Source organism: Vulpes lagopus, chromosome 17, assembly GCF_018345385.1.
Source record: "Vulpes lagopus strain Blue_001 chromosome 17, ASM1834538v1, whole genome shotgun sequence".
Taxonomy (NCBI): domain Eukaryota; kingdom Metazoa; phylum Chordata; class Mammalia; order Carnivora; family Canidae; genus Vulpes; species Vulpes lagopus.
Genome location: NC_054840.1, coordinates 36,124,185 through 36,135,852, shown reverse-complemented (window position 1 = coordinate 36,135,852; position 11,668 = coordinate 36,124,185). Strand labels below are relative to the sequence as shown.

The 11,668-nt window shown below is 60.0% G+C and overlaps 1 protein-coding gene across 1 annotated transcript; it reads right to left on the bottom strand.

Moving 5' to 3' along the window:
- Positions 1-247: 247 nt before the first annotated feature.
- Positions 248-954, bottom strand: LOC121477603 (glucose-induced degradation protein 8 homolog). The gene is given in 1 exon segment (XM_041732059.1): positions 248-954. A coding segment is annotated over 1 exon segment (687 nt). The 5' UTR covers positions 935-954.
- Between the last annotated feature and the right edge of the window lie 10,714 nt (positions 955-11,668).

Genomic DNA, 11,668 nt, shown 5'->3' with positions numbered 1-11,668 from the left:
TGCAGAGTCTGCACCACACTGCCAAAGAGACAGTGCCATTCACTGCACGTTTTCCAGCACTTAAAAGGGCCACATTTCCCTTTAAAAAAGATGCTGAGTCAAATAAATAATAAATAAAAAATAAATAAATAAATAAATAAATATAAAAAGGGGAAAAAAGAGTTGTCTACTGCAGTAAAAATCTGAGTCACAGATGGCTGCTCTGAGGAGTTCCTGCTGGGGAAGCACAGGGCCGCCGGCACGGACTCTACTTAGGCTCCTCGATCACACCTTTGCTGAGGTCTGTCATTTTGGGATATTTTACTTTCTTCTGGTCCAGCTCATTCTGAGCCCAAAGGAGTAGTTTCAGTAATTTTGCCAGCTTGGGTATTGACTCATGATTTTCATAATCTAGGACAGCTTGGTTAACTTCACTCCACACCTTCTACCTCTGCATCATGTGAAGCAGGTCCCCAAACGGCAGCTCTTCTGGGTTGTCAAGGGCCAGCAGGGCCAGGGTGCGCTCCGTCTCCGTCAGGCATTCCCTGCTCTCCTCACCTTGCTCGGCCAGCTGGGTCTGTGCGAACTCCAGGGCCACCTCAGTCTCACGCTGGCGGATCAGCTCCATGAGGTGCTGTTGTTGCAGGTGGAAGTAAAGGTACCGGTTTGTGTCCAGGAGCTCTGGATGGAGACTGTTGATCAATGCAATAGCCTCCTGGATCTGGCCTTTCAGGATCATCTCACGGGTTTTGATCCGCTCATCAAGTGTTTCTAGGTCCACACTGGGTTCAATCCCAGATTCCATTTGAAATTTCTCTGCTGCTTCCTTAAAGCCCTCTGTGACCAAGTAGTTCATGATGAGGCGGTTCATGTCTGCCCGCTGGACATGCAAGTTATTGAGTTTCTCCATCCACTCATCTTTCGTGATTTCATCGGGTCTTTCTGCATAACTCATTCTGCTTTATTTCGGCTCCAGCTCCGCTGTGCTGGTGCCATAAACGCCGTCCTCCTCGCGGAGCACAAGCGCCTCGCCCTGGGGCTGGCCACCGCCCTGCACGCCGGAGCCTTCGCGGGAAACGCTGTCCCCTGGCAGCCCGCCTCCCTCCTGCGCTGTGCTGCGAGGTCTCCATGGCTGCCTGCCGGGGGCCCGGCCCAGCGGGGAGGACGGCGAGGCACGGGGGCCGGCGCAGGCGGGAGCCGCCTGATCTTCACATTTTAACTTTTTTTTTTTTTTTTTTAATGATAGTCACAGAGAGAGAGAGAGAGGCAGAGACACAGGCAGAGGGAGAAGCAGGCTCCATGCACCGGGAGCCCGACATGGGATTCGATCCCGGGTCTCCAGGATCGCGCCCTGGGCCAAAGGCAGGCGCCAAACCGCTGCGCCACCCAGGGATCCCTGATCTTCACATTTTAAAAGGCAGATATTATCAGGCTGGTGTTATGCTGCCAGTATCACCCATGAAGCTGTCCTGTGAGATGAGAAGTGGAACTGCAGTCCCCCCCCCCCGGCTCTATGCTCCAAGGGCCACGTGATGCCTGCTTGTTGTGTCACCTGCACGCACATGGCTGATGCTCCAGTCTAGCATCTAGGATTTATTAGAAGGTGCTAGGTCGCTTTCAGAATTCCCAGGAGGGCCAGAGAGCTAAGTCAGGACTAACACTCAGCCACAAGGAGAACTTCTGCAGGAGGATCCCCAGCACCAACAACGGGGACGCTGGGATGTGCCCCATGCTGCCCACAGAAGCCAGCATCTCTGCCGCACACAGCCAGGCAGCAGCCACCCTGGGTGCCTTCCTCCACTTCATCGCCTGGCAAACCTAGGTCACCAGCATCGCACTTGGAAGGAACTGGCTCTGGCACTTTGTCTGCAAGTCCAGGGACAGGGACGTGTCACAGTCAGCTCTGCCCTCAGAGAAGAGAGAGATTCCAGGCTTGTCCCCTGAGCTCCCTCTGCTGTGTTCCTGGGCCTCTCCTGTGAGCCAGGGAGCGTCCGACAGCTTTGTATAGAATGATTCAGCTCCTCACACAAATCCACAGAGGTAGGTACTACGCTCATTTTACGGACAAGGCATGGAGGTGGCACAGAGTAGCTTAGTAACCTGGCCGAAGTCACACAGGATACAAATCAGGGCAGCTTCCTCTGGGGCCTGTGCTCTTTGCCACTAGCATTCTTCAAATGTCAATGACGGTGACTTAACATTTGACATGACTTTGGGTTTGCAGGGTCGGTTCGGCACAATCACAGAACATTTCATGCTGCATGTTACATGCTCACTAAAGACTCGAAAAGTCAGGCAAAGAGCGCTTCGGTGTGTTCCCTCCCTATTACAGGATGGGGTTCCAGTTACCAGGTGGGTGCGCCCCCACCCCATCCCACCTCTGCCCAGGCCCCGCCCCCGCCCCCACTTGGCTCCGCCCACCTGGGCTTCAGGGCACCCACAAGGGTATCCCCTCCCAGCTGTGGGGTGTGCGTGCGCACTGGAAGCCGGGTCCCTGGGGGCCACCAGCCTGTTGCCGACCCCGAGTCTGGGGGCAAACACTGGATGCCTGTAAATGGGAACAGCATCACTGAGGCCGCCGCTGCACCCAACCTGCTGGTCTTTGGCGCCTGACCCCTGCTCCTGCCTGCAGGGCTGGGTGCCCGGCCTGCCTGCCCACCTGGCCCCTTCCTGCAGCCCTCTCCCTGCCTCGCTGTGTGTCCTTGGAGGAAGGCAGGGACCTCTCTGGGCCGCACCCGTGCTTAACAACAGACAGGAAGAAGGTGCTTCGGTGGCTGCCCTGAGGGCAAGGCCAGGCTGCCCACTCCCCCTACACACATGAAACTGGTAGCCACATGCAGTAAGACCTTTGGGGGGCGGGGCGGGGAAGTTCCTAAGTACATAGGTCCTTAACTATAGTTTTATTACAGGAATAAAAAAGAACACATTCACATTATCAAAAAAAGTAAAGCATCCACCCATGTCCACTGCATGTTCCAATATGTCATTTTATGACTTAAAAGAAGAAAAGTCCTGGGCCTTTTTCCTTGTCCCTAAAGGCCAGGAAGCGTTTCCAGGGTTGGGTGCGCCAGGGCTTGCCTCACCACTGCCCCCTGGAGGCCCCTCTAGGTTGTTTCCAAGGTTTTCGGTTCTAAACGCAGAGGGATGCGGCTGTGGAACCCCCTGGCCGCTGGGGCAGCCCCTTGCTCCCTGGCCTCAGGACGGGCAAGCCCTCAGCCGCTGCACAGGCTCTCCGGCCCCGCCCGCCCCATCCCAGCCCAGGTGTATGCAGGCGCCCTGGGGCCCCAGGTCTCCTGAGCACCACCGGCCGGTGGCGACACCTGGCCCGGTGCCCTCGCCCCAGAGTCGGGGGTTCAAGCCGCACCCAGCCCCAGCCCTGCGGCCTCCCCGGGGCTTCCGCCCAGGCTTTCCCCTGGGTCCTGTGCCACCCAGCTGATGCTTCCTGTGCACACGCTCCGCTCAGCACTTGCCAACATTTTAGTTTGTGGAAAGCTGTACCTCTCAAGTCAACAAAGGGTTTCACAAGTCCTGCTGCTTTTGCAGACACTGTGCGGGGCAACCCGAGATCAAAGCCACCTGTGAATGTGGCATGTCAGCCTCACTTTTCCAAAAGTTCTATGTTCTGGCCCACAACCTTCATGCTCTTATGTGGCGTCCAACTCGGCCACGAGTGGCTGGTTTCCATCAGCAACTTTCTTACAAAGAAACCCAAGTTCCATTACTTCTAGGTACTCGGTCCCTCTGCGGGGAGTCGTGGCAAGGACATGCTGGGCAGAGTGTGGCCAGCCCCCTACGCTAGCCACTACTCCCACACTCCTGCCCCCAGGGTCATGCTTCCAGAAACTTCCCACTTGCCGTGTGGGGACGGCAGTGAAGAGCTAAGTCACGGGCATTGAATCTATAGGTGAGAGGGATCCGTTGTCCACACCACAGCACAGTGACAGGAGGGTCACAGCACAAGTGATACAAACAAGGAAGAGAGAGACCCTCTGAGGCTCTTGGAGGCTGTAGCATGGGAGGAATAAGTTGTTTGTCCAACAAAATGAAGTTTACCATCTTAACATGCTGCACAACTGGGTGGTTTTTGGCATCTTGGCTGTGTCATGCAAACATGATAACCATCTAACTCCAGAACATTCCCCCTCCTGCACTTGCAAACACGACCCTGCTCTACGTCCGTGGGTTTGCCTATAAGGGAAGTGCAACTCAAAACCGCGAGATACCTCTTCATACCCCCTAGGATGGCTACGATCAAACAGTCTGACGGTAACCAGTGTGAGCGAGGATGCGGAGAAACCAGAACCCTCCTCCACTGCTGCTGGGAATGTAAAATGGCAAAGCTAGTGTGGAAAACACAGGGTTGTTCCTCAATGGGTTGCACATAGAATGATCTTATGACCCAGCACTTCCACCCATAGGTGTGCCCAAGAGATGAGAACAGATGTCCACAGAGACTTGTACATGAATGTTCAGAGCAGCACTGTCCAAAACGGCTTAAAGGGGTGGGGGAACCACCCCGATATCCATTAGCCAATGCAGGGATCAATGAAATGCATGCCCATACAATCCAGGGTCAGTCGGCCGTAAAAAGGGATAAACTTCTGCTCAGTGAAAGAGGGCAGACACCAGAGGGGATGTCCTGCAGGATCCCATTCACAGGAATAACATGCTAGCAGGTGGCTGTGAGTGGAAAGAGCGGGGGTAGGTAGGAGTAACAGCAACGGCCTCAGCGAAGCCTCGCTCTGCACAGGTGCTGCCTCTCGGTCCTCACCACAACCCTGAAGCAGAGAGTATTCCATCCCCATTTTAGAGACAAAAACAATCCCAGGCCAAGACCTGGTCTAGGGGATGCTGGATGGCCCCCAACCAAGCTGGCCGGCTGCAGAACTCAAGCCCAGAGCAACGTGCTCCTGAGGGGATAGGGAAAGAGCCCTCCATAGCCGCCCCCAGGTCTGCAATCACCCTCCAGGCCAGTGGCAAGGCCCACCTGACACCACCCCCCCCAACCCCCAAGCTCTCTCTTGGAAAACCCACAGGGGCAGGGGCATGGTCCCTGAGCTGGATTGGTCCCCATTGTCCTGCTCCCCAGGAGGCTGGTGACATGTCATGGCCTTAGCATTGCTGGCACCCCAAGTAATGAGCAGCTGAAGAGGTGACCTGGCTCCCCTTCGCTCCCCCTCTGTGCCCCAGGTCTTCCCCACCATCAGCCCTCCCCACTGGGCAGTCCCTTCTTCACCAGCATGAGGAGGCCTCTTTGGGCAGCTGGCCTCCTGGGGCAGGAGGGCACGGTGGCTGTGTGTGTGTGTCCCCAGGTCCCTGTGTGGAAGCCCGACCCCCATTGGGATGGCATCCGGGGCCTCTGGAGGCAGCTGGATGAGCGGGAGCCCTCAGGACAGGATCGGTGCACTTCCTGTAGGAAGAGGGAGGCCCACCTGTCCTCACAGGCCTGCACCAGGGAAAGGCCGCCCGAGGACGAGGGAGAGGCAGCCATGCACCCGCCAGGACCCAAAGCCACCGGCACCCCACCTTGGGCCTCCAACCTCCAGAGCTGTGAGAGAGAAACATCTGCCATGGCACCTGTCACAGGGCCGAGCTGGCCTGGACAGGGCAGAGTGAGTCGTGGGTTGGGGTACAGGGTGGAGCAGTGGCCTCCACACACTCCTGTCCCCGAACCTCAGAATATGACGCTGATTAGAAACAGGGTCTTGCAGAGGTAATGAGGTTAGAATGAGGTCCCCTGGATGAGGGTGGGCCCTCACCCCAAACCTGATGGAGGGAGGGACATCTGGCCACGGACACAGACGGAGGGCGGCCACGGGGAGACGAAGGTGGCGGTTTCAGGGACATGTCACAGGCCGGGGACCACCAGTACCCACCAAGCCGCCGCAAGGAGCCGAAGGGCAGGAAGGTTGCTCCCCGGGGACCTCGGGAAACAGCATGGGCCTGCCACGCCGGGACCTCAGACTTCCAGCCTCGCAAGTGTGGGAGAATCAGGTCGTGCTGGCCCTGCCTCTGTGGCGCTGTCCCGGCAGCCTGGGGACGCTAACCCGGGCCCCAGGCATTCCCCCCAGGATAGCCGCGTGGGCCTGGGTGTCAAGCGGGGACGGGGCACCTGCCAGGGCCGCTGCACCCTCCCTGCCCTGGCACTGCTGTGCTAGAGGACACGGGAGGTGAGCCCAGGGGCAGAGGCGGAGTGCGGCCCAGAGCAGCTGGGATACCCCCAACCACCCCCCAAAGTGCTGACACCACCAGCTGTCTCCTGGGGTGCCCAGGGCCAGACCCCTAGGGTGCTGTGGGGCCAAGGACGGCTGGGTCCTTGGCCCCAGAGTGGGTGAACACTCTTCTCAGAGGCCTGAGCCCCACACATGGGGCACCCCCGCAGACAGGGTACCTCCACAGATGGGGCACCCACATACAGGGCACCCCCACATACAGGCCCCCACATAGAGGCACCCCCACGTACAGAGCACGTCCTTCCAACCGCCAAGGAGCCCATCCTGAGCGGGGCCTGTGGAGTCTCCCTAAATCAGCACTGTCAGGAGCCCTAATTTCTTCATTGACGCTAAGGAGGGAAAGGTTCAGTCAGGATGAAAAGGTTAAGTCGGAGAGATTCAAAGCGTTCCTGCCATTTTCTAGGGCAGGTGGGGTCCACTCGGCACCGTGTCAAATGGAAATTTAACTGACATGGTTTCAGGGAGAAAATGCAATTCCAGGAAGGCAGAGGCCGCAGGCCCCGTCGCAGGCCCCGTCGCAGGCCCCGTCGCAGGCCGCCTGGTGCGGTTTGAGGAGTTTAACTGTGTTTGCGCGCCACACGCACACCAGCGATCCCACCACCTCTCCGGTCAGACGGATCACTCCAGCCTTTCCCAGACTCACATGGCAGCAAGACGCTGTCCCAGGCACTGGGAACAAGCAGGCATTTCTTCCACGAGTCATCAGTCCTGTGGGTAAGAGTGAGGCTGGGAGCAGGTGGGCTTCATGAAGGCGGTGACATCGGGAGGGTCTTGGAGATTCGGTAGAGCTTCCAGATGGACAAAAGAGGTCCCGTGTGTCCTGGAGAAAGACCCTGGACCCTGGAAAGACCCTGGGGCGGAGTGGACGCGAGCCCTCCCTGCAGCCCTGCCCAGACAGCGTAGCTAGAGGCCCGTACACCGCCAAGCCTCTCGGCCACTGCAAACCGCCATGCCCGACCTCCTCATCCCTTTGGGGTCCCTCCAGTCACCACCCTTGGCAACATCAGGCACTGTGCCTCCCCGCGGCTGGCAAGCGCTGAGGAAAAGCTCTGAGAGCCCCGGGAGCCCCGAGGACCCAGTCCTGGTCCTGGAGGCCGTCACATTGTGGCTGTGCCTGGGTCCCCCCACCCAGCTAGTCTACGCAGGGCCTTTGTGACAATTAGGAGGAGGTGCTCCTTCCTCCAGGCAGGTACAGTGCCAGCCCCGGGTGCAAGGAACCACCCGCACGGCCCAAAAGTGGCCCCGAGGAGCCCAGAAAACTCCCAGGTATCTGAGGCTCTTGGGGCAGGCAAGTTGGAGCCCTGCCCCAGTGGGGGGTCAGTGTCATCCTAGCAGATCAGGGCGGTCCTCAGAGGCGTCAGAGAAGCCCTCTGGGGTCAAGGTCCACCTAGTAGAGCCTCGGAGAAACAGAAGGGCAGGTGGGGAGACTGAGTCTGGCCCCGCCTCTGAGCTCACAGGACAGAAGCTGTGTCTGGTCCAGCGAGGACAGACCCCAGCGCCAGCATGGCATGGCTCTTGGCCCAGGGACAAGGGCGATGGGATTTCAAGTGGCCTGCGCGCAGAGGCAATGACGCCTCGGTCATTCCCCCATTCCTGCCCCCAGCAGCCCCTGCTCCCCCCTCCCCCCCCATGAAAGCGCGCAGAAATTGGCCCAGAGGCCCTGACCACAGAGGAAGTGCAGATGGCTGTGCCTTCGGGGGCGGAGCGTTCCCAGGGACGGCCCCCACCTCCTCCCCCCTCCCCCTTCCCCTTCCTCCCCTCTCCCTCCCCCTGGGAATCTCTGGTGCTTGAAGGGACCCTGCTCCCCCAACCTCCAGCGGTGGGGGCAGCTGAAGGCCAAGCTGAGCCCACTGGGCCATGCTCTCCCCTAATCAGAGGTTGGTTTAGGGGCTGGGCCTTCCTAACAAGCAGATGCTTAAGGAGCATCTGTGCACCAGGCACCGCTCAGGACTCCGGGAACACGAACACGGCAGCGGAAAACGCAAAGTCACGGGATTTAAGTCCTGCTCTCATGGGAGGCAAGGCAGCCCCCGCGGCGCCCCTGTCAGGTCAAGGGGACCAGTGAGTCAAGCGTGGTCCGAGATTCCCCATCCAGCTGAGGTCAGGCCCCGCCCGAGCTGGGCTTTGGGGGTGTGTGATTCCTGCCAAGCTGCTACGGCAGGGGAGCAGTCCCCAGGGAGAGTTCTGGAAGCCACACCACACATTCCTGCCCTCCTTCGACAAACAGCTGCTGAGCATCTGCTGTGCGTTGGGCTAAAGCCTAAAATTCAGACTCAACATTCAGGGCCACCTCCACACCTGGTGAAATCAGGTCAGAGGGGCCTCAAAAAGCTCCCCGCCCCACTCTGCTCCTGCAGATAGTGCCCTAGACAAGCCTCTCTCCTGGTCGAGGATGAGGTTCGGCGCCTGTGTCTCCCTGGTCCCCCCAGCCCCCGACTGACTGGAGGGACTGGTTGTGCCCAGGCTAGACCAACACCTGCTTCCTCCCTTGGGTCTAGCACGCTGGTCCCTGCTGGGCCGAAGGAGCCTACGCGGCCAGATCTCCGTGAAAACCCCCTGAACTCTAATGACTTCCCCGGTAGACGGCATCTCACCCGTGTCCTCAACTCCTCGCTGAAGGAATGAAGCCCGTCCTGTGGGATTCCAGGAGAGGGGGCTCTTGGCAGCTCACATCTGGTCTCCCCTGGACTTCACACACCTTTTCCCTTTGCTAGTTCTGCTCTGAATCCTTCTGCTGGAATTGATCTTAGCCGTCAGTAGGGCTCCCTGCTGCAGCCTGGGGCCCTCTCAGCAGATCACTGTGACACGGGATGGGCTTGCGGACCTCACCACGAACCCCACATGATCACCAAGTATTGGGGGACCCACACCAGCGGAGCGGTTGGTGATCAGGACGTGCCCGTGGGCTTGAGCCCCACACAGGATGTTGTGCTGTGATACTAAGGAGACGGGCTGAACCTCCTGCTGCCGTCCCGAAGGCAGGCAGCCCCTGACCCCACCCAGCCAGAGCCACCTGCCCAAGCACCTACGGAGCAGCCGAGGGTAGCAGCAGGACAAGCTGCCAGAGGCAGAGGGATGCGGAGGGGGACTTGCACAGGCTGGGAAACGCTGACATCACGAAGCTGGCAGCACACGCACCGCCACCCACCTGGCAGCGTTTTAAAGACCTTGGCCTGATGAGGGGACTTAGGTGACGAGGCAGGTGAGAACACCACACCTCCATCTACGCTGGACGTCAGCTGCCGCCCTGGTGTCGGGGACCCTCGAGCCCAGTGGAAGCTTCTCCGAGTGAGGACTGCAGGATGGCCAGAGCTTTCGGCTCCTGCCTGGTCAGGCCCCTCTCCCTGAGGCTGGCTTTTGGGGCCTCATGGGAGGTGTTGGTGGGGGCTGGGAGCTGTTTGGATCTGAGACAGCCAGGAACCCCCCAGCCCACCCCTCTGCCAACCAGAAGCCCCTTGGGCCGGGCAACAGATCTGAAACGCACTCTTAGTTTGGGACAGGTGAGGCTGAGGTGGACTCCGCGGTCACCCACACCTACCACCCATGCGGAGTGCAGGGCACCCAGTCAGGGCCCAGCCTGGGAGCCCCTGCCAGCTGAACCTCCAAGGGCCCCGGCACCCTCGATCACTCAGGGTGGCATGTTAGCCACGGTAGGAAGTCTTCCTGGCTCAGGCAAGGGGTCAGGCCATGCTTGTTCCCCCCAACACCTTCCAAAGACTTAGATCCTGGTGTCCGCTTCTGAAATCTCGTCACCTGTTCCCTAATAGGCGATATTCAGGAAAGCCCACTCTCCTGTCTACACAGAACTTCCTCATGCCTGCCCTCCTGGGTCACCCTCCCAACTGTTATGCAGCCCCCGGGGGGCCTGGGTGCCACCCCCACCTTTGTCGTGAGGTGAAGGAGGGGTGAACGAGGCCGGCAGGGGGGCCGGTGGGGGAACCAGGAGCCCCCTGTGAGTGGTGACGCGGATTGGATCACCAAAAGCTGGGAGAGCTGCCCATTCCTGAGCTGAAACAGCTTTCATGATCATTCAGTTCAAACTGTCAGATACACAAAAAACTGGATTCTGGGGACAAGGTGGGTTTCTGAGAAAAAGCAGGAATTTCCCAGATGCCTCGGGAACCTCAGGGACCTCCGGGCACGTCCACCTGCTGAGCTGTGCGTGGCCTTCCATCCCCGTGGCGTCTTGGCCTGTCCCCTCCCGCCGGAGGGGAGGGCAGGTCGGGAGGTCCAGGGGCATCCACCGGCGGGGGGTGGGGACCAGGGAGCTCACCCCACGGGGCACCCCACCCCTCAGGGCCGACGCAGGCGGAGGGAGGTGGCCGTGACCGGAAGGAAGAGCAGAGTCAGGCTATGAAGCCAGTTGTGGTGTTTGTCCTCACACAAGGAGGAATATTTCTTCCGCATCTACGCAGGTTCCCAGTGTCTACGTGTAGAGCGTTCTCGTAGGGGGCCCTAAACCTAACGGTCAGGTTCCCGGCCCTCGGGACCCACGGCTGGCCAGCGCACGCCTGCGGCCACAGACTGGGAGGGGGTGGCCCGTCCTGTCCCCAGGGTGTGGCAGCCACTCCACCCCTCCCCAGGCCCGTGCGGCCTCGCTGCGGGAGGGGTGGGCCCGGCCTCAGTGCCCTGGTCACCGGCCAACCTCTCCCTGAGGCCCGCGCGGCACCTGGCTGTGTCCGTGCAGCTCCTGGGGGTCGCTGCCACGAGGCTTGCCCTGGACTTGGGCCCAAGGCAGCTGGACAGAGAGCCGGGGGGGGGCTGGGGGGGCAGCAGCTGTGACCCAGGATCCAGACGCCCGGGCAGGAGAGGTGTGCGGGGCAGCTGGCGCTGTGCCAAGTGCTTTGGTGCAGAGGTTCCCATGCGGGCTCCCTGCCCTGGCCCCCATGCAGGCTGCAATGCCCTGTCCCCAGGCATCCCCAGGTGGAGGGGCTGAGACACAGAGTCCCTCCCTGGCCCCGGGGGGACTCACAGGGCTACTGAGGGAGGGCGACGGATCAGGAACGTCCTCAGCCCTGTACGCAGCTCCTGCTCTGCTTCCCACCCTCCAACACCCCCAGAGTCCCCCAGAAGCCACGGCTTGGTGGTTGGTGTGCAGGTCCCCTCTCAGCACGCTGGGGACTGGGGACAAGGGTGACAAGAAGGACAATCCCCTGCCCTGGGCTGAGAGCAACTACAGGTGCTGCACCGAGCCAGCGAGCGGGAGCCTGGCACCCCCTGCAGCGGTGGGAAGAGTGGCCCAGCCCCCACGGCTCCCACATCCAAGGTCTCCAACTCCACCCCGTTGCCACTGTTAGGATTCCACAGATATTTCCTTTGTCCAGCAGGAGAAACAAGTGGCAGCCTTATTTCCCGGTCCTTCTTTTTAACCAGAGCACACGGTTTCAACTATTAACTTAATCACAGGCTACCTGGGGGGCCACCCACCCCCTCCGGGGACCCTCCAGCCCCGGGCT